Source organism: Falco biarmicus, chromosome W, assembly GCF_023638135.1.
Source record: "Falco biarmicus isolate bFalBia1 chromosome W, bFalBia1.pri, whole genome shotgun sequence".
Lineage (NCBI taxonomy): Eukaryota > Metazoa > Chordata > Aves > Falconiformes > Falconidae > Falco > Falco biarmicus.
In genome coordinates, this window is record NC_079310.1 from 7,917,586 (window position 1) to 7,937,608 (window position 20,023).

General features: G+C 43.2%; 2 protein-coding genes across 2 annotated transcripts in view; both read left to right on the plus strand.

The window, feature by feature from the left end:
* The first annotated feature begins 358 nt into the window (after positions 1 to 358).
* Positions 359 to 3,502, plus strand: LOC130142128 (uncharacterized). Its single transcript, XM_056323569.1, is given in 1 exon segment — positions 359 to 3,502. A coding segment is annotated over 1 exon segment (3,144 nt).
* A 13,069-nt stretch (positions 3,503 to 16,571) lies between these two features.
* Positions 16,572 to 20,023, plus strand: part of ATP8B1 (ATPase phospholipid transporting 8B1) — a 59,118-nt gene continuing 55,666 nt past the window's right edge. The window contains 1 exon segment of the mRNA XM_056323570.1: positions 16,572 to 16,657. Within this exon segment, the coding sequence (XP_056179545.1) occupies positions 16,586 to 16,657 (72 nt within the window). The 5' untranslated portion in view covers positions 16,572 to 16,585.

Sequence of the window (20,023 nt, forward strand, 5' to 3'; positions counted from 1 at the left end):
AATAGTGAGTTCTTGGTGTTGCTGTAGAAAGATACCTGCGTGTTGCATTTTGTAAGTATTAATTCTGTAAGTGATAAGTGTGTTCTGTGAGTGTAAGCTGGGAAAAATGGGAGGAAAGCAGAGTGGTGGGATTTTAAAGAAAAGCCCGTTAGGATGTGTTTTGGGTCACTGGAGGGATATTGGAGGGTCTGTTGGTGGAAATGTGAATAAGAAAACATTGATAAAGTACTGCAATCAATGGTGGCCACTTTATAAGCTGGAAGGAGGGGAAAAGTGGCCTTGTAATGGAACTATAAATTATAATACTTTGCTGCAGTTAATGTTGTTCCTACGGAGAGAAGGAAAATGGGATGAAGCAATGTATGCTGATATGTTTTTCACTCTGAGGAATCACCCAGAGTGGCAAAAGGGGTGTGGAATTAACCTAGCACCACAAGATCCCTTAATATTAGCAATGGAAAAGGATATGAGGAAGGATGGGATAGGAAAACTGAAGAGATGTTGTTCAGCATGTAGTATTGGTCAGAGATGTTTAAAATTAAGTGAGTCAGAAGAAAGGGTGGAAGATTACGTTCCACCTTTACCAATCGTGGAAAATGGGAAAGCTGAGGGATCCAATGGTGAGGAACCCAGAGACAATGTGAACCCTAAAGGGTTCACTCCAATTACTGCTCGTACGCGGAGCAAAGCAGGATTAGGGAGCAAATCAGGACCAGTAATACAGGCTCCCTTGCGACAGGCTGTGGGAACTAATGGGCCTGTTAGAATCAAGATTCCTTTTTCCACTAGTGAATTAGATTCATGGAAAGAGGCAGTAAAAGGTTATAGAGATGATCCGGAGAGGATAGCCAGTAGGTTCGAATTAATTGTGAAAAATTTGGATCCGGACTGGAAAGATATAGAAATAATGTTAGCAGCTTTATCTGAAACTGAGAAACAACTGATAATTAAAACTGCACGAACGCGTGTACAAGTTCAAATAGCCTCAGGAGTTTTACCTGGAACTGTGGAAGTCCATGTTCCAAGGGCAGATCCTGACTGGGATTATAACAATGATAATGATTATAGATTATTAAAAAGATATCAAGAATGGATAAGAATCGCTTTAGAAAATGCCATTCCTAAGTCCATGAATTGGTCCAGGCTATATATTATAAAACAAGGACCATCTGAGACACCCTCAGAATTCTTAGATCGTTTAAGAACAGCTATGCAAAAATTTACAACGATAGATCCTTCCTCAGAAGAGGGTAAATTACAGTTGGTTTCATTATTTCTAGGACAGTCAACAGAAGACATAAGGAAAAAACTCCAAAAATTACAAGGGGCAGACATGAGGGACTTAGAAAAACTGGTAGAAGAAGCATGGAGAGTGTTTAGAAACCGGGAAGGGGAGGAAAGACAGAAACTGGGACAGACTATTGCAGCAGCAACAGTAGCCACATTGAATAACCAAGGACCAACTTTTCGAGTTAAAAATAGGGGAGATGGGAAACGAATAAGGACCCAGCAACCACCTCTAAGATCAGATCAGTGTGCCTATTGTAAAGAAGTAGGCCATTGGAAAGGGGAGTGTCCAAAGCGAGGGAGAGCTCGAAACATGATAGCAAATGTTTCATCGGATCAATGAAGTCGACCAGGAGAATCTACCCTAGCAGATCCTCTGGTTAAAATAGAGCTAGGGAAATCAGGACAGAAAATGGAATTTTTAATAGATACGGGCGCCTCTTATTCAGTGCTAAACCAGAAATTAATGCCAGAGGATAAAGACTTTGTGACTGTAGTGGGAGCCACTGGCCAACAACAAAAAGCCTTTTTCTTAAAGCCGTTAGAGTATAAATTGGGAAAACAGATGGGAATACATAGGTTCTTATATTTACCGGGATCACCAAAATCTTTATTAGGCCGAGATTTATTAGAACAACTAGAAGCAGAAATAGTCTTTGAAAAAGGGAAAATGGAGTTAAGGATAGGAGAAGAACAGCTAATAAATGTATTGAGTTTAGCATTAATACAGACTGACCCTAAAGGTGAGATACCTGCGGAGATCACAGATCAAGTATATCCAGGAGTCTGGGCCACCGAAGTCCCCGGAAAGGCCAAGAATGTGACTCCAATAACCATAAAATTAAAACCAGGGGAAAAACCTGTTAAGGTTAAACAGTATCCTTTAAAGACAGAGGATAGGAGAGGAATTAAAGAAATAATTGATAAATTTTTACAGTATGGGCTACTAGTCGAATGTGAATCGGAATACAATACGCCTATATTACCAATCAAGAAGGCAGATGGAAAAAGCTATAGGCTGGTTCAGGATTTAAGGGCCATAAATAAAATCATTGAGGATATACATCCAGTAGTGGCGAACCCATATACTCTGTTGACTAAATTAAAGAATAGTCAAGTTTGGTTTACTGTACTGGATTTAAAGGATGCCTTTTTCTGCTTAGCCTTAGCTATGGAAAGTCAAAAGTTATTTGCCTTTGAATGGGAAAACCCCGACTCAGGCAGAAAGACACAGCTTACGTGGACAGTATTACCTCAAGGGTTCAAAAATAGCCCCACTATTTTTGGGAATCAATTAGCTAAGGAACTCGAGACTTGGACACCCCCAGACACTGAGGGGACTTTGTTGCAATATGTGGACGATCTCTTAATAGCTACTGAGACTAAAGAGAGTTGCATTCGATGGACTATAAGTCTCCTTAATTTTCTGGGTTTAAATGGATATCGAGTTTCCCAACAGAAAGCCCAACTGGTTCAGCAACGTGTGACTTATCTGGGATTTGAAATCTCAGGAGGACAACGAGAACTGGGAACCGAACGTAAAGAGGTTATTTGTCGAACTCCAGAACCCCAAACGGTAAAGGAACTACGAAATTTTCTGGGAATGACAGGTTGGTGCCGTCTTTGGATTTATAACTATGGACTGATGGTGAAACCTCTGTATGAATTGGTAAAAAACGATCAGTCCAAGTTAGTCTGGACTGGAGAAGCGCGAAAGGCTTTTAGACAACTTAAACAAGAGCTGATGCAGGCTCCGGCCCTAGGATTGCCGGATCTCTCGAAACCCTTTTGGTTATTCTCTCATGAGAGACAAGGGATAGCTTTGGGAGTACTAGCACAAAAACTGGGTCCCTATAAACGAGCAGTAGCTTACTTCTCTAAACAGTTGGATGAAGTAAGCAGAGGATGGCCCGGATGTCTTCGGGCTGTTGCCGCGGTTGTTATTAATATACAGGAAGCTCGAAAGTTTACGATGGGACAGAGAATGACAGTGTTAGTCTCCCATACAGTCTCAGCAGTTTTGGAACAAAAAGGAAACCATTGGCTCTCACCGCAGAGATTTTTAAAATATCAGGCAATATTAGTGGAACAAGATGATGTGGAAATTGTTGTCACTAACATTGTGAACCCAGCTTCTTTCCTCAGCGGGACTCTGGATGAACCAGCGATACACGATTGTATAGAAACGATGGAAACTGTATTCGAGCCGACCTGATCTTAAGGAGGAACCTTTAGAAGATGCTGACAAATCTTGGTATACTGATGGAAGCAGCTTTGTGAAACAAGGGCAACGTAAGGCAGGGTATGCCGTTACCACCACTAAACAGGTAATCGAGTCTAAACCATTACCCCCTGGGACGTCTGCCCAGAAAGCAGAGATAATTGCCCTTACACGGGCATTGGAATTGGCAGCAGGAAAGAAAATAAATATTTGGACAGACTCTAAGTATGCATTCGGTGTGGTGCATGCTCATGGAGCAATCTGGAAAGAACGAGGACTGCTGACCGCTCAAGGAAAACAAATAAAGCATGCTGAAGAAATCTTACAATTGCTAGAAGCTGTGAAACAACCGGAAAAAGTAGCTATTATGCATTGTCAGGGACACCAGAAAGGGAATGCTGATTTTGAGATAGGAAATCGATTGGCAGATCAAGAGGCTAAGTGGGTAGCTGAATTAACCGACGTAAAGGTATTGTCTTTAATACCAGACAGTAAAATCCAAACTATATACGTAAACCAAAAGCCAAATTATACGAAAGAAGACTTAAAATTAATTGAAGATCTGAAAGGTAAAAAGAAACCAAATGAATGGGTATATTTGAAAGATAACTGCATAGTATTACCCTCCAATTTAATATGGCCCACAGTTCTTACAGAACACAATAAAACACATTGGGGTGCTGACACATTATATAAAAGCTTGAATCGGATATTAGTGGGACGGAATTTATATACCACTATAAAACAAGTAACTCAGCAATGTAGCATTTGTCTACACAACAACCCCAATACTAAGAATAAAGTAAAATTCGGAATAATTGGTAAAGGGAATTATCCAGGGCAACAGTGGCAAATTGACTTTTCAGAACTCCCTAGAAAAGGGGGGTATCGCTATTTGTTGGTATTAACTGACACATTCTCAGGATGGCCAGAAGCCTTTCCCTGCCGAACAAATAAAGCAAGAGAAGTGGTCAAAGTTTTGCTCAATGAAATAATACCACGCTTTGGAATCCCAGCCACAATGTCTTCTGATAGGGGTTCTCATTTTTGTGCCCAGGTAGTACAACAGATAAGTAAAATTTTGAGAATAGATTGGCAGTTGCACACTCCCTACAGGCCACAGGCAAGCGGGCAAGTAGAAAAAATGAACCATTTAATTAAACAACAAATAGCTAAAATTGGACAAGAAGCCAATTTATCATGGCCTCAATCTCTTCCTTTGGCACTACTCAGAATTAGGGTGAAGCCACGGACTAAAGAAAATTTAAGCCCTTTTGAGATTTTGTACGGGAGGCCTTATCAATCTTCATTTAAAAGGAGAAGATTTGACACAACTAGGATCAGAATATTTATATATGTATATGATTGCACTTCAGAAACAGTTAAATAAAGTGCACAAATTGATTTTAGGAACTAGGGCTAGAGGACTAGATCAACCAGTACACATCTTTAAACCTGGGGACTATGTATATATAAAAATCTTCGCAGGGCAACCTCTGGAAGAGAAATGGGATGGGCCATACCAGGTGTTGTTGACCACGCATACTGCTATCAAGATTAAAGAACAAGCGGCCTGGATCCACTATTCAAGAGTGAAGAAAGCTCCTGAAAAATCATGGAGCGTTACTCCAACAGGATCCACCAAAATGCGGTTCTCCAAATTGTGATTGTAGTAAGTTGGTTACCCGATCTGTGTTTAACGTCATGGGATCAAAATACTCATTTGTCCCTGATACAAGGAATTTCCCAGGTTTTGAATAAAACAAATTGCTGGATATGTACTCATATGCCAGAACATGGGAATAAGGGAATACCTCTCATAAGAATTCCTTTACCCAGGAACGTATCGTTAACCAATTTATGGGAAAATACCTCATGGAATGTCAGGGACAATGAAATTTTGAAATTAGAAATAAGTAGTCCTGCAGTGCATGAATCGTATTATACTTGTGTACAAAGGTGCAATCCACCTAAAGGAATGGGAATTGTGGATTGTAATCCCGTAATGAATGTAGGAACCCAGTCCTTTTGTAATAACACTTTAGACATCGGTACTTCACTGTCTGTTAGCTCTACTGCTTGGCCAGTGCCCGAAGGGAAAGGATGGTACTGGCTGTGCAATGATACAGCTCGAAAGGTTTTACCTAAAAATTGGAAGGGAACCTGCACCTTGGGAGCAGTAGTGCCTAATATGACAGTACATGATTCGTTCTCACAAGGATACTTAAGAAATCATATTAAAAGGATTAGAAGAGAAAACACAAATCCAATAATAGAGAGGCCTACTGCATTCCATAGTTTTGCTCGATGGTTTATCCCTTGGTTAGGAGTGAGTGAATTGGAAAAAACCATAATCAATATATCTGCGATAATAGAGAAATTAGAAAACAGAACAATTGATGCATTGAAAGCCCAACAAGAGGAAATATCTAGCCTCTCACAAGTGGTATTACAAAATAGAATGACTTTGGATTTGCTGTTAGCTGATCGAGGGGGAGTGTGTACAGTTATAAATACTAGCTGTTGCGTATACGTGTACCAAAGCGGAAGAGTTTACACTGACTTAGAGGAGATACCAAGGTATTACATGAAGTAAGTGAGGATGATGTGTCTTGGGACTTTGGAAATCTTTGGACAACTCTAACTTCCTGGTTACCTAATGTACAATGGTTAAAACAGGTGTTAGCTGCCATAGTTTTGTTGACTGTTTTAATAATACTTGTGTGTATTCTGTTCAAATGCTTATTCTATTGTACTTTTGAAAGATAAAATAGCAAAGGAATTTGCTTGTATCGAGAAAGGGGGGAATGATGTGAATAAGCTGTAAATAATATGGTCAAGTTTGTATTCATAAACCAATATTCATTTTAATGCATAAATAAGCTTGTAATTGTATAGCAACAAAGGGGTTAAAATGTCTGAAAGATCATATATAGACTGTTCTGGCAAAAGAGTTGCAAATCTCTGCAAGGGGAGCTGTCCTCCTTATCTGCAAAGCAAGCTGCCCTACCAAGGAGATAACGGGACAGCAGGATGGCCTTGAGTAAAATTACGAGGGGTATTGTAAAAACCCTGGGAAAGATTTCTACAAGTCTGCCAACTCATCACTTTTGAGACCTAAGGTGAAAAGTACACCATGAGGAAGACCTACGGCCTTCCTCCCATAGACCACTGCCCACATTCTAAAGACCCCGGCCCACAATTTTTGGGAGAATCTGCGCAAGCGTGAAGGACTGATAAGCTAATTAGCATACGAAGCGAGGGTAGGCGGGTTCAGGTGATGAATATGTATAGGCGTTAATGGAATATTCATTGTTTCATTATATAAATATAAGATAATCTGCCCCTCTGGGTGTGTACGATTGGTGGAAGGATCCCCCATACACCCGGCGCCGACAATAAAGAATATTTAGTCACTAAAATCTGGTTTTGGACCTGTGAATCACAGGGAATAACGAGGCATGCTCTCAGCATAGTTCAGCAAGCACTCCTTCTTGGTGGAATTCCCTGCTGAGATGCACTAACCCAAACACTGCTAAGTAATGATCAAATTGGAAAGGATAGCTCATTTAAAGCAGAGCTACCCCTAACAAGTGCAAAACAGCAGGCAGGAAAATGTTTCTACGCAGAGATGACCTTCATGAAGAAACCTGTATTACAAGGACACAAGTCACCTGTGAGCAAGCAAGGGTTAGGAATACCTGCTCTGTATTCTGCTAGATTACCGAGTCCATGCATTATAGGTTACTTTAGAAAAGTCTCCATGCTCATCCTGTTAATAACACTTTCATTTTTACAGTATCAAGCTGCAGAGGAAAAAAAAATAAACCACACTAAAACCATTGCAAAACTTCAGACTATTCTGTTATTACAAGAATTTTTAAGGTTCTAGCACAAAACCAAACCACCCCTTTTCCTGATTTTCATGACTAATATTCCATCTGAAATCACATGACTATGTGAAGAGACATGAAGGCATGGGTATTCTTATGCCCTGAGAACTCGCTCTAGAGTTCTGTCTGCGATTGATGTGTTGGTTCCTTCACTTTTAAATACTGAGTTTAGGATACTGAATCTTCCAGTGCTGAAGCACTAAAAGATCTGGACTTAGCCTCTTTGACACTGAAACAGGGCTTTAACCTAGGAAGACCTCTAATCTATCAATTTTGTCTGAAAGCTTTTAATTTAAATGGTGAAAAAAAAAGCAAAAAGAGGCAAAAAATTGTAAATATTACAAATGCCTCATTTCCAACTTTAGCTCTAAGTAACAAATGGTTAAACACTGCCTATCTTATGCTTCAATCCACCAAGCTATTAACCAATGCAACCTGAAGTGAGGAGGAGGAGAAAAATAGTTATATGTAAAAAATATATAGTATAAGGAGACAGGCTACTTTGAGGCTCTCAAACCTGCATTCAGAGCTGTAAGAAAAGCAGCAAACACCAAACTAACTACAGGTTAGGAACACTCACTCTCAGTCTAATACATGATTTGCATAGTTCAGGTAAGCCCTGTAAATTGTCCCCACGTGGCACTTAGTCTGCAGTCTTTTGTTTGTTTCAGAACTGAGGAAGGGCTTATGTACCATGACCATACTTCCAATACATAAGTTGCTATAGATGTTACCTCTCTGTACAAGCCTTCTTTTTTTCCTTTTTTTCCTTATAGCCTTGATTATTAGACCCGTAAAGTTACCATTATTACAGATGGATAAAATTATATTTTTTTTTTATTTTTGTGTTTATGACTGCGTCACTTAGGAGGGTCTGGTGCTCACTCGTGCCATTGCAAAGTGTGTCTTATGATTCAGCTTGAATATCTGCCATGCTGGATGTTAGCCATTTGCAAAATACAATCCAAGAGTAGAAATTTCTTAGTAAAGTTATCTGAGCAGACCTGAGTTAAAAAAAAAAAGGCAGGCCCAAACCCATGCATTTTGCATGTAATCATTGCATACAAAAAAACCTGTCTTTCCACAAAGCTTTTATGAAGAATGGTCACAGTGAATAACAATTCACATCTTTGAAAAAATACACTACAACCAACTTCATCTACATCAGGAATATTTTAAAACAAGGTATTTTAAATCAATTTTAGCATACTGTGTTGTCACAATTTACTTCCTGTCTTTATAAACTATACAAGTTCTAGCATCTACCCTTTCCTCAAATTAATAACTTTCAAAATTAGCACCTAAATAACTTTTGCTTTCAGATTAGCTAAAAGATGTAGAGAACTTCTCTTCCCATTTGAATTTATTGGTAAAGAAACCAATGGAAAAATGAACAGGGAGAGGATTGCTTTTACAGCACAGCTTGTGAATCAGAAAGGCTTCAAACTGCAAATTCAAAAGGCTTCAAGCCACATCATCACAGACACCTATAGCTGTGTGTGGATACCATCCTGGCCAGGGCCCCATAGGATGTCTACAAAGTGTGGGGACCTCATCCTTCCCGGAAATTGGCAAGAAAGAATCCTACCAGCTGATGGCAAGAAATCTGTCTCCAAAGATGAAGTCTGGCACAGAAATAATTGGTCATTTCACAAACTTACAGTTGGTCTTTGTTTAATAAACCCAGCCAAAGTAAACTGAGAACATGCTGGGATGACTTAACTTTGTTGTGTGTTTAATACCCTGGTGGTAATGCCATTCTCAGTCCCCCAAAAGAGCTTTACTAGTTGAACAGCAGATTTCAAAAATGGAGTTATATCTAAAACATTAATAGAAAGAAAAGCCACATCATTCCCTGTGTTGTGAATACGAGGAAACGATTCAAGTAAGATTGTGAATAAATGTGTTACAGAACTGCTTAAATACATAATTACTAATATGTGTAACCCTTGCTACACAGGAACAACTATTGTTAGGTTCAAATCAAGTGCCCATTGGTATTTCTGAACAATTAATTATTAGCAAGACTGAACCCTGCCTTGACACGTGCTCCATCATTTAAATTTATTTGCTCACTGCTTTAAAAAAAACCCCAAAGTTAAAACTGATTAACCTAGAGTTGCTATTTTAATACTATATACTTTATACAGCTCATTTTGAAAAGGACTGTATTGATGATCAAAATAAAAGATAGCTTTTGGTTTTGAGAGACTAAAGCAATACTCAGAGGGTTTTGGGTGCAATTTCAAGTTTAGCCACAAACTGCTAGTATTAGTTGAAAAAGAAATTCAGTTGTGGCGTTTTTTTCCCTATGCAAAATGTAGCTACAATCCCCACTTCTCAAAAAAGAACGTCTAAAGTTCTAAAACATTCTGGTGATGAGGAATACAACAAAACCAAACAAACTCAGGTCATGCAGCTTCATATTCACCTTGGGGGTTGCACAGAAATCTGCAGATTGATGGGAAAAATAATAGCCTGCCTGGCAGATTCAAAACATTACCATGGCTGTGCTTGTTTTCAGTTTGCTTATATCTAAGTGATTATGTTTATTAAAAACAAACTTGCTTTGCATCCACCAGGGATTAACAGATGCCAGGGTTAACTTCTTCAGACGACAGCAGCTCCTTTCTCAAGGCTTTGTGCAGCAGGAGGAAGGACATGCAGGCTCGTTACAGAGGGGTACATCCTTTTGCAGGATGCCCCCTCATCCCCTGTGCTCCCCTTCCCATATGCTCCGGTGGAGAGCAGAGCAGCAGGCTGATGAGGGAGCAGAAGTACAGCAGGGCTGGGGACATGCTGTGTGCCAAAACATGCAGCAACTTGGGGACAGTGATGGGGCTTGTGTTTCCATTGGACGGGCAGCAAGGAGAGGCTAAGCAACAACCACTTCTGTTCAAGTCTTCCTGTGTCCCAGAAAATTTCAGCTCTGACACAGTGAGTCCCAAACACTGACAAAATGGGACAAACAGGAGGAGAGGGAGGGAAAGAGGGAAAGTGCAACTGTGCAGAAATTACCGTATTTTGGACTAGAGCATGTTGCTATTCTGGGGCAAAGGGGCCCGAGTGAAAGATGAGACAAAGGAATAAGGGGGAGTGAGGAAGTATACAGGAGAAAAATCCAGAAATAGAATTGGAGGTATTTGCTGGGACTGACTGAGATCAGGCTCTGTGAGTGGCAGCAGCGGAAGTTCCTCCATCATGACTGCGACTTACAGAATGGCTACTGCATGTCCCTCAAGCATGACCCAGTACTTTGCTAAGTGTAAAAGGTAATATTTGGACTGGGCCATTAATCACTGCTATAGCAATTAATCACTGTTAAGGGGCCTTTTTCTCTAATAAACTTCTTCCTGAAAGGGCATCATGCAAACCTAGCTGTGCATACAGCTACCTAATGAAAACTGATAGAGAAACCAAATATTCAGCCCTGGACATGAATTAATTTCCTGGACAGAAATGGAATGGTCAAAGGCATAAGTAAACCTCTGCTGCTTTGTTAAGCTAAAATGTTACTATTTTAATTAACTTTGTTTTTATTCCTGTGTGAGGAGTTTGAGGCAGGTAGTAAAAGAGAAAGGTACTGAAAGACACAGCTTTGGAATCCAACATCCCATTTAGGTCATCACAGTTTAGGAAAAAAAGTGTATTTGAACAAGACTTTCTGTCACAGGAAAATAGAGTATTGTTGCTACTGAAAAATAAACTAAGCAATCTCTTACCTATCTATCAGTCCAAAACAAAGATCACTTTTATTATAGAGCAGCATCCACAAGTGGGCAGATTCTATTTCTGCAACAGCTACTCATAAATGAATAGCTAAACAGTGTTAACCTCAGCCACATTCCCCCATATATAATGATCAAACACACTGTTCTTAGCTAAGCCTGCAGCAAGGGATCAAAAGATACGATGGTATGATGGTGTATTGATTAAAAACTGCAAGATACCAAGCTTTTTATTTTTCTCCCCCCACCCCACCCCCATCTCGTGTACCTGTTCAATAATAAAAGACCAGTGTTATGCCAAACTAAGAGCGTATGTTAAGATAGAAATTAGATCTCTCATTTCAAGAATAGAAGATATTCTACTGTAGTCTTTCTCACTCAGTTTCATAATATGACTTGAGTAACAAAGGTGCAACAGATCAGGTGCTGGTATCGCTATAGCCAGATGGAAACTATTTCCTGGACACAGTCACCTGAACCCCACCATGTTTAAACATGGATAATGTCCTCTTCAGGAGGGGGTCTGCATAAAGGGGAGCAAACCAGATGCCTTCCAGGGAATTATGTTTCCTCCTTACTGACTGAAAGACAAGGGGGTTTTGCATTAGCAAAGTACTCTGGTGTATGAAGAAGCTTTTCATTTAAGTATGTTTGATCAACCTTCAGTTTCAACCCAAGAGGCAGGTGGATATTGGTTTTAAAATGGATACCAATGTTGGAAATTCCTGAAAATGTTAATTGCCAATTTGACGCTACCTTGTGTGGGCAAGAAGTCAAGTTGGGAAACAGCAGCTGGTTCTTGAGGAGAAATTAATGCAAACCATGCAAACTAACAACACAGCAAAGACCCCAAATACTCAAGAGTGCATTTAAACCAGAATTGCTGCCCAAATGATGTCACTTCTTTCCAATTTTGAGCACCTTCCCCAACCATTTTCCTCCACCACCATGCCACTCTCTGCTCCCTGCAATGCAAACACTGAGTTCACAGATAATCTGAAGAACCTGGACAAGGGAACCAGCTCTGGTGAAATTTTACCCAGCAAAAAAACGTAAGTGCTTTTTCAGCCTCATAAATCCCCTTAATGCAATTCACTGTGATAGCACAGGACTTTTGCTGCTTGTGAGCAAGGCACTGTAAGGAGATGGTGCTGTGTACCTAGGATGTGAGAGTGGAGACAACTATGTGCAGCAGCAGCAACCTGTGTACACACTCAAACCTCCCCAGTCATCACATCAGCAGGACAAAATCACAATCTGGTCACAGTGCCAGGGGATACAACTTGGTTCTCTGCCTGGGAGCTCTCACAGTGACTGTAGCTGCTGCAGAATACATCAACACTAGTAACACAAACCACTGAAGAAAGAGGCACCCATAACATGAACAGATCCAAACATCACAAACAGGTATTATGATACCATAGCAAGCAGCTTTTACCTTGTCTTTAACAAGATACAGCATTGTGGATGCAGGTAGATTTGTCTCAATTTCTATTAGTGTACACAGCTTCAAAAACTGGTCTGCCAGGATAGGTGCTGCAAAACAAAACCAGGAATAGAATGCAGTGAAACAATTTCAGTCAAGTTTTGGAGGTTTCACTTGTACAAATAAGGTCAAATAAAAAAATAAAGTTTCATTTAAAAGAAAATAAAGAAGCTGGGCTGGTTTAGAAAGAAAACATTACAGAAGCAGATGTTTGCTTCAGTGGCTGGGCACTGAGCAAAAACTGGAAAGCATTATTGCAGAAGGAGCATGTTAAACGCTAGAGCATTTGGCTCGTGTTACTGATCCCATCATCACTTTAAGAGATAGCTAATGTTCCAATTTTTCTATTTAATCAGATCAGTAAACATATCTGCATTTCACTTGCCATAAACTGCATTATTTGTGAATAAAAGTACATGCAAAAATGTCATAATAATTTTAAAAATATTTCTTTATTATTTAGGAACACTTAGCGAGCATTTTGCTCTAAGCTGGGCTATGTATTAAACTTTTAAAATTTTTATAACTGCACTGCAGGAAACACATTTCTGGAAAACAATAAAAAGTCTGGGCAATTCTTCCTGCTACAGACTGGTGCAGGCTACCATCAGCAGCTTCACAAACTGCCCTTCCTAACGCCACCATTCCTAATACCTGGGCCCAAACGTTCACTTCTTGGCTCAAATCTGCACTACTTCAAAATTGCCCTAGGGTCCTGATATGCCCAGGACATTTGTGGGGTGGGGGTTAGCTCCTCCTCTTAGGTTATGCCCTAAAAAAACACATTTCCCCACACAAAATGGTGCACAGGGCATTGGGGATGGGGGCACCCAAATGACTCGGCCAGAGAAACAGAGCCTTTGCCTTGCCAGGGCTGTCACTGCAGAGCTACCAGCCCTGAGGTCTGGAGGTGACACCCATCACAGTGGTCACCATAGCCATACAGAGTGGCACAGGCTGATGTCTAAGGGGCACGAGACGCATTACGGGATGCAGAGATGAGCCTTTGGGGATAGCACGGGGTGGGATAGTCAGGGGAGGAACCAGGGGTGAAGAAGGGAGGGATCCAGATGGTCTGGTGAAGAACTGCCCAATCAGCACATTCTGTCCTGAATTCTCATTAAACTCCATTTCTAAATACTTTCCTGACTCTCTATTCCATGTGTACCAGAGTACATGGAGGCCTTACCAGGATGAGGCCGCTGGTGCTGTTCGCTCCCAGATACTTCCTGCAACCAGGACAGCTGCGAGGGCTGCCACGTGAATGCAGACACAGGGCAGGTGTGTGACTGTCCGTGCACGTGTGCACAGCAGCACTGCACACTAAGACTTAAGAAACTTCACTGAATTAAAACTTACAGTTGGAGCCTGTCACATACATTTGATGAGTTGCCATTACTCCTGAGATGTTCACATGTATTTCGCTGCAGCCTGAAAGAAGAAAAAATATAGTGAAGAGGATTGCAAATAGATACAGCATTACAGCAGAATTGCCTTATTGCCAGCCCTACACGTAACAGCTTTATTCGTTAGTTAATAAGCAAAACTATTGCTTTCAAGTACTGACAACACCGAGCACCCTCCAACTCTCCAATCCTTCCTTAACAAGACTTGGGAACCAGAAGTCCTTTCTCAGCTCTTACAGATGCCAAAAGGTTACAATCCTGTACCTCTTACAAAGTTTTCTCTGTAACACCATACAGTCCTGGTAATGAAGATGAGATAGAGTCATCCCATCACTTAAAACACCATGAAGGAGGTCCCTCCCATCGCAAGAGCTGTGCCTGCTGGGTGCTGGCACCCGCTGCCCCCAGCCTGGGCTATGCACAGGGCCCACTGGAGCACCCTGCAGGGCCTGGTGCCCTGGGACGGCGTCGTGCCAGACAGACTGCTACTCCCACCTGTGGCGGGGTGACAAGCAGACAGTGGTAACTGTTGCCCCAGACTTTGTCGGTACAGTGTTGGCTTCTGTCAACCACCACCGTGGTTTCGAGCAATGGCGCCAGGGCCTGGCTGCCTCAGCGCGGAACTGCGGCCTGCTGGGGTAGCGGGGCCGGAGCCTGGGGCCGCGTCCTCTTCCCCCCACAGCGGGTCCAGCCACCGCCCCCCGGGCCTTCAGGGTGATGTGGCCCCGAGCACAACTTGTTGCTGTTGAAGCACTCGTGTCACCTCTGGGTGAGAGAACAGCCACCGCATAATGGCAGCACAGGTACAGGCGGAGGGGCAGAGCCGGGGCAGCCCTGCTGCACGGCACACGGCGGGAAGGGGCCCGACGACACCTCTGTGCCTGGGACCCGTTTTACCTCAGGATCCAGCTCTCTGCCCCTCAGGCCCGGCCGCCCACCCCACTCTCCCCCGGGCGCTGCGTGTAAAGTGGCGCCTGCCCCGTCGCCGCTGAGGCGAGGCTGCCCGAGCGGGCGGGGCGGGGGCTGCTCCCGCCCCTCACCTGCCGCGGCATACGGCCGACGCTGCTCGGCTGGGCGGGGAGAGGCGGTTAGTTACCCGCCGGGTAACCGGAGCCACGGCCCCAGCACGGGAGGGTCCCGCCGCCACTTTCCCTCCCGCCGGTCGGTCAGGCCGGGACTGGGGCCAGGCATAGTGACCGGGCAGGGGCCGGCACGGCCCCTCCCCTCCTCCTGCGCGGCGGGGCCTGCCCGGCGAGCCGGGGAAACCCGTTTGTCCGGTCTGGCGGCGGTTCCCGCGGGGAGGCCGGGCGGAAGCGGGGCCGTCGGAGGCATGAGGGGGCCCTGAGCGAGCGAGCGGCGCCGGGACCCGCGCTCACAGGTGCTGCCGGTGGGCGGACAGGGACCCTTTCGTAGCAAAGTCCGGCGAGGCGGGCTGCAGCGCCGGGGAGCACGGGTGGGCCGGGCCGGGGCGCTGGCGGAACCGGGGAGGGGGCGGCCTCCAGCGGGTACGGCCGCCCCCGAGGAGCGCTCGGCGGGCCGGGGTCTCCGGGGCAGAGCTCGGTCACGAACCGCCCCCTCTGCCACAGGAGGGGTCAGAGCCGACCCCGGGGCGGCCCTGGAACGGCTTCCCCCCTCGAAACATCACCTCCTCGGTGATGTGAATAAGTTGTAAATAATATGGTCAAGTTTGTACTCATAAATCAATATTCATTTTAATGCATAAATAAGCTTGTAATTGTATAGCAACAAAGGGGTTAAAATGTCTGAAAGATCATATAGACTGTTCTGGCAAGAAAGTTGCAAATCTCTGCAAGGGGAGCTGTCCTCCCTATCTGCAAAGCAAGCTGCCCTACCAAGGAGATAACGGGACAGCAGGATGGCCTTGAGTCAAATTAACAAGGAGTATTGTAAAAACCCCGGGAAAGCTTTCTACAAGTCTGCCAACTCATCACTTTTGAGACCTAAGGTGAAAAGTACACCATGAGGAAGACCTACGGCCTTCCTCCCATAGACCACTGCCCACATTCTAAAGACCCCGGCCCACAATTTTTGGGAGAATCTGCGCAAGCGTGAAGGACTGATAAGCTAATTAGCATACGAAGCGAGGGTAGGCGGGTTCAGGTGATGAATATGTATAGGCGTTAATGGAATATTCATTGTTTCATTATATAAATATAAGATAATCTGCCCCTCTGGGTGTGTACGATTGGTGGAAGGATTCCCCGTACACCCGACGCCGACAATAAAGAATAGTTAATCACAAAAAAAATTCTGAAGACGTTCTTTGAAACATCGGCCTGAGCCTGGCGCGTTTTGTTGGGAGGGCTGAAGGCCCAGCCGCCTCGATGCGCGGCCCGGGGTGTGAAGGGGCGGGGCTGGGCCCGGGGGAGCTCTTTTTCCGCCGGACTGGGGAGGTCTGGTAGCGCGATGAATATTTAAACAATTAAATATTCACTCGGAGACGAGTGGTTTCGTCAGGGCGCGTCGAGGCGGCCGCGTACGGTGTGGCGTGAGGGTCCTGTGCCCGGGAGGCCTTCGCTCACGGCTCGCAGGCCCCGCGGGATATGCCGCAGCTGACCGGCCGCGGCGCCCGCCCCAGCCCAGCGGCGGCAAGAGCCGGTGCCTCCCGCGGTGAGGTAAGTGGGGGTCGGGGCAGCCTGGCTTTCTGCCTGAGCTCCGGCAGGTACCGCTCTTGTGCTGGCTTGCTTTTGTGGCCTTGGGCTAGTTGCTCTGCTTCTGGCTTTTCTTTTTTTCTTTTTTCCCCCTTCTCCCCTATCTATAAATGAGGAAAATGGCTTTCGGGGTGATTACTCATTAGTCAATGTTTGTGCAGCCTTTGGAGCAGTACTAGGTGTTTGTTGTGGAACCATCATAACTGCAACAGAAAATCCTGGGAAAGTTCCTTGTGAGGTCAGTCACTCGCTTGGGGTGAAAAGCATTTTTTGACACACCCCCTCCAAAAATCAGTATCTCGGTCATGTTTCCTACTGGTTTGTGTCTATAGCTTAAATAGCATCCCTTCCCTTAGAGTCTGAATGGAACCGTGTTAAATGGAGCAGCTAATGAAGTGTTTCACTGCAGGTTTGAATGTCAGCACAAGCGTTTTGAAACTGAAGAAGGCATATTGTATAGGGAGCTTCTGGCAAGAAATAGTTTCTGGTAATCAGTAACAGTGCGGTACCTTTTTATCTTGGGGGGGCTGGGGGGGTATCTGGATGTCAACAGCTGAAGAAAACAGAAGAGTGCCCTGGGCATCAGTGGGACTTAGAGCTAACCTGGTTCTGGAACAGTCCCTGCCTCTGTAACTGCTGCTAGAATCCTGGGTTCAGCTCCCTGCATAAGTGCCCGTGCTGGCTCAAATTTGCTCACAATTTTCTGTTTGGTTCTGAGTTTATTTGCCTTTCTCTTTCAAGTCTGGTTCAGGTATCAAGGGGTATTTGGTCACTGTGTGGTTTTTCCTTGTCAGCTTCTGCATTGCTGTTACTGATGTTCACATTAGAGTGTGGTTGCTTTTGCATCTGCCCCACACCTGTATTTGTCTCTTTGTTAACTTGTAGGTATCATAGAGATTATTTATTTTTGGTAACTTCTAAACTGTTCTCTTCACTTCATTTGCCTTTGTGAGACAGCTTGTGAATGTTCTGGTCCCTTGCTTTGCAGTTTGTGATGGTGATTTCAACAAACCACTTGCTCGCTTTGCATTGAGGCCCTCTATTTAAATTAGCCAGAACTTATTTTCCACCTTCTTTTGTTGTTGGTTTTATTTTGATGGCATAGGTGATGGTATTGGGCCTGACTGTAAGGTGTTACCTGCATTTAAATATGGGGAGGGGTTTGATTGGTTTTGTTTTAATTACAGGGGGCTTGATGTTCTTCCGTGACCTTCCCTTTATCTGGCCCCTGTTAAATTAGATGCTTTGTATAGTTGTAATTGAATGCAGGATATTAGCCAGGAGCTTCTGAAACCTAACTCTAGCTCTGTCTGTGACTTACCATATGGCCTTGGGCAAATCACTTAACCTCTCTGTGTTTCTGTGCTTGTCAGGGGCGAAGAACGTGGTTCTCATTATACCCCAAGGAGGCTCATGGTGTATGAGCTTTCAACTCTGCTTTGAAGATGCTGTGCTCTGTGACGGAGCACTGCTGCTGCCCCTTTGCTTTTTGGCAAGCTTACAAAATTATTCTGTAATGTGTAGCGGTGTGTTTAGTGCTGTGTGGTTTGGGTTTTTCCCCCCTCACACGTTCGTATATAAATTAGAAATATATTTTCAATTTGATAGTAGAGATGGACAATTTCAGCAAGTTCATGGATGCTTTTGTTTACAAAATGGTGTACAGTTAGGCACAGGGAGATGTAAAACGAGCAACATTTAAAAGAAAAAAAAAAAAAAAGGAGGGGGAGAGAATAAGCAGTGTAGAGAAAACAGGAAACAAATCAAGGAAAGAACCAGGTTGTTTGCGCAAGTGACTCTCTGCCTGAGGAGGCAGAGGAGATACCATGAAAGGGTTTGGAGAACTAACCAGAAATCTCTCTTTTTAAGAAAGCTTTGCAAGGCAAGTTAATTTCACCATTTGCCTAAAAGAGATTTTTTTTTTGTTACTGCATGCACATAGTTTCATGAGGTAGAAGTCAGCCAAGAAACCGTTTTCTAACATTGTTTCATTACAGATGGAGCCCAATTTAAAGTCCGATACAGGGGATTCTTCTTGAGCAGCCAGTGGTCTCTGTGCGCTTATTGATACAAGTGTATCAAGCTACATCTGTAATGCAGTCTCGGTTCAGTCACAAACTGTGTTGGATAAAGGTCAGTTTAGGAAAATACCTTTAGTGTCAATTTTAGATGCTGACTGAAAAGGTGCATTACTGCATAATCTCCAATTTTGTTAGCAGGAAGTAACCCTTATTTTTTACACTTAAAAATACTGGCAGGTTTTGACGGGGGAGGGTAATATCTAGGATAATAACTGTATTTAAAGTTCCAAAAATCTTACACAGCAAACAATACGGTTTATGTATGCACAAAAAGAATTACTTTTTCCTTTTTTAAAACAAAGGCCATTTTGTAACATGAACCTTGAGAGGCAACGTAATGATCTCTGTAAAAAGCAAGTTGAAACCCCTTCAGAGTATACTCACATCACCAGCTTGAACAAAGGTTACTAACTTATCTTTTGCAAAGATAACTTGTCTTGACTTGGACTTTAAATGATGGAAAGTCTGCATATCTGTTAATGAAAAATCCTAGTGCAGAAAATGAGTAAAATTATTATTTAGTTGCTGCAAGTGGCCTATCTTCATCTGTCCTTGCTTAGCCTCGGGCAACTTGGACTGTAGGTTACAGGTCTGTCTTTTTTGTTATTATTTTCTGTTAGATTGTTGGTGACTAGTTAATCTTTTCCTTGTGTAGAGTCCTGTTGGCTCACAGTGATCAGTTCACTTACATTGGCATGTTGTGCATATTCATTTCCATATGTATCAATCTTAAAATTTTAATGGGTAGCTATATTGGTGAGTACACAATGGCCCCTAGTTTAATTGTAGTGCTCCCTCTGTGAGGAAGGTGTGTTGTGTTGTTTTTTAAATGAGGTGCTTTTCTCCAGTTTGTGCAAGCATGAAGAACTGAGATGGGAATTGTAAGGAGTGAGGGAAAGAATAGCTTTTGGAGAAAGCAAGATTTCACAGAGCTTGGTGGTACCAAAGTGTTACAATTTTACCCCCATGTTGATGTTTACATCCTGATGATGCACGTAGTTGGGGTCATTATAGCATCCAAGGAAGGACTGGGGTCGATTCCTCAAAGGAGAAAGATCTGTGGATATTAAAAGGTTGGCTGTGTGTGATGCCAATAAAAAAATCTCTTGGAGCTGGAAATAGCCTGGCTTGGCAAGTCCTTGATCCTCACAGTTAAAAAGGTATAGCGGAAACACCTTTTTTAATGAGTGGTTGCTCTTGGTAGGTTGTACAAGGCTGGGTGCGTGTGTTTCTAATTGCAGTATAAGCT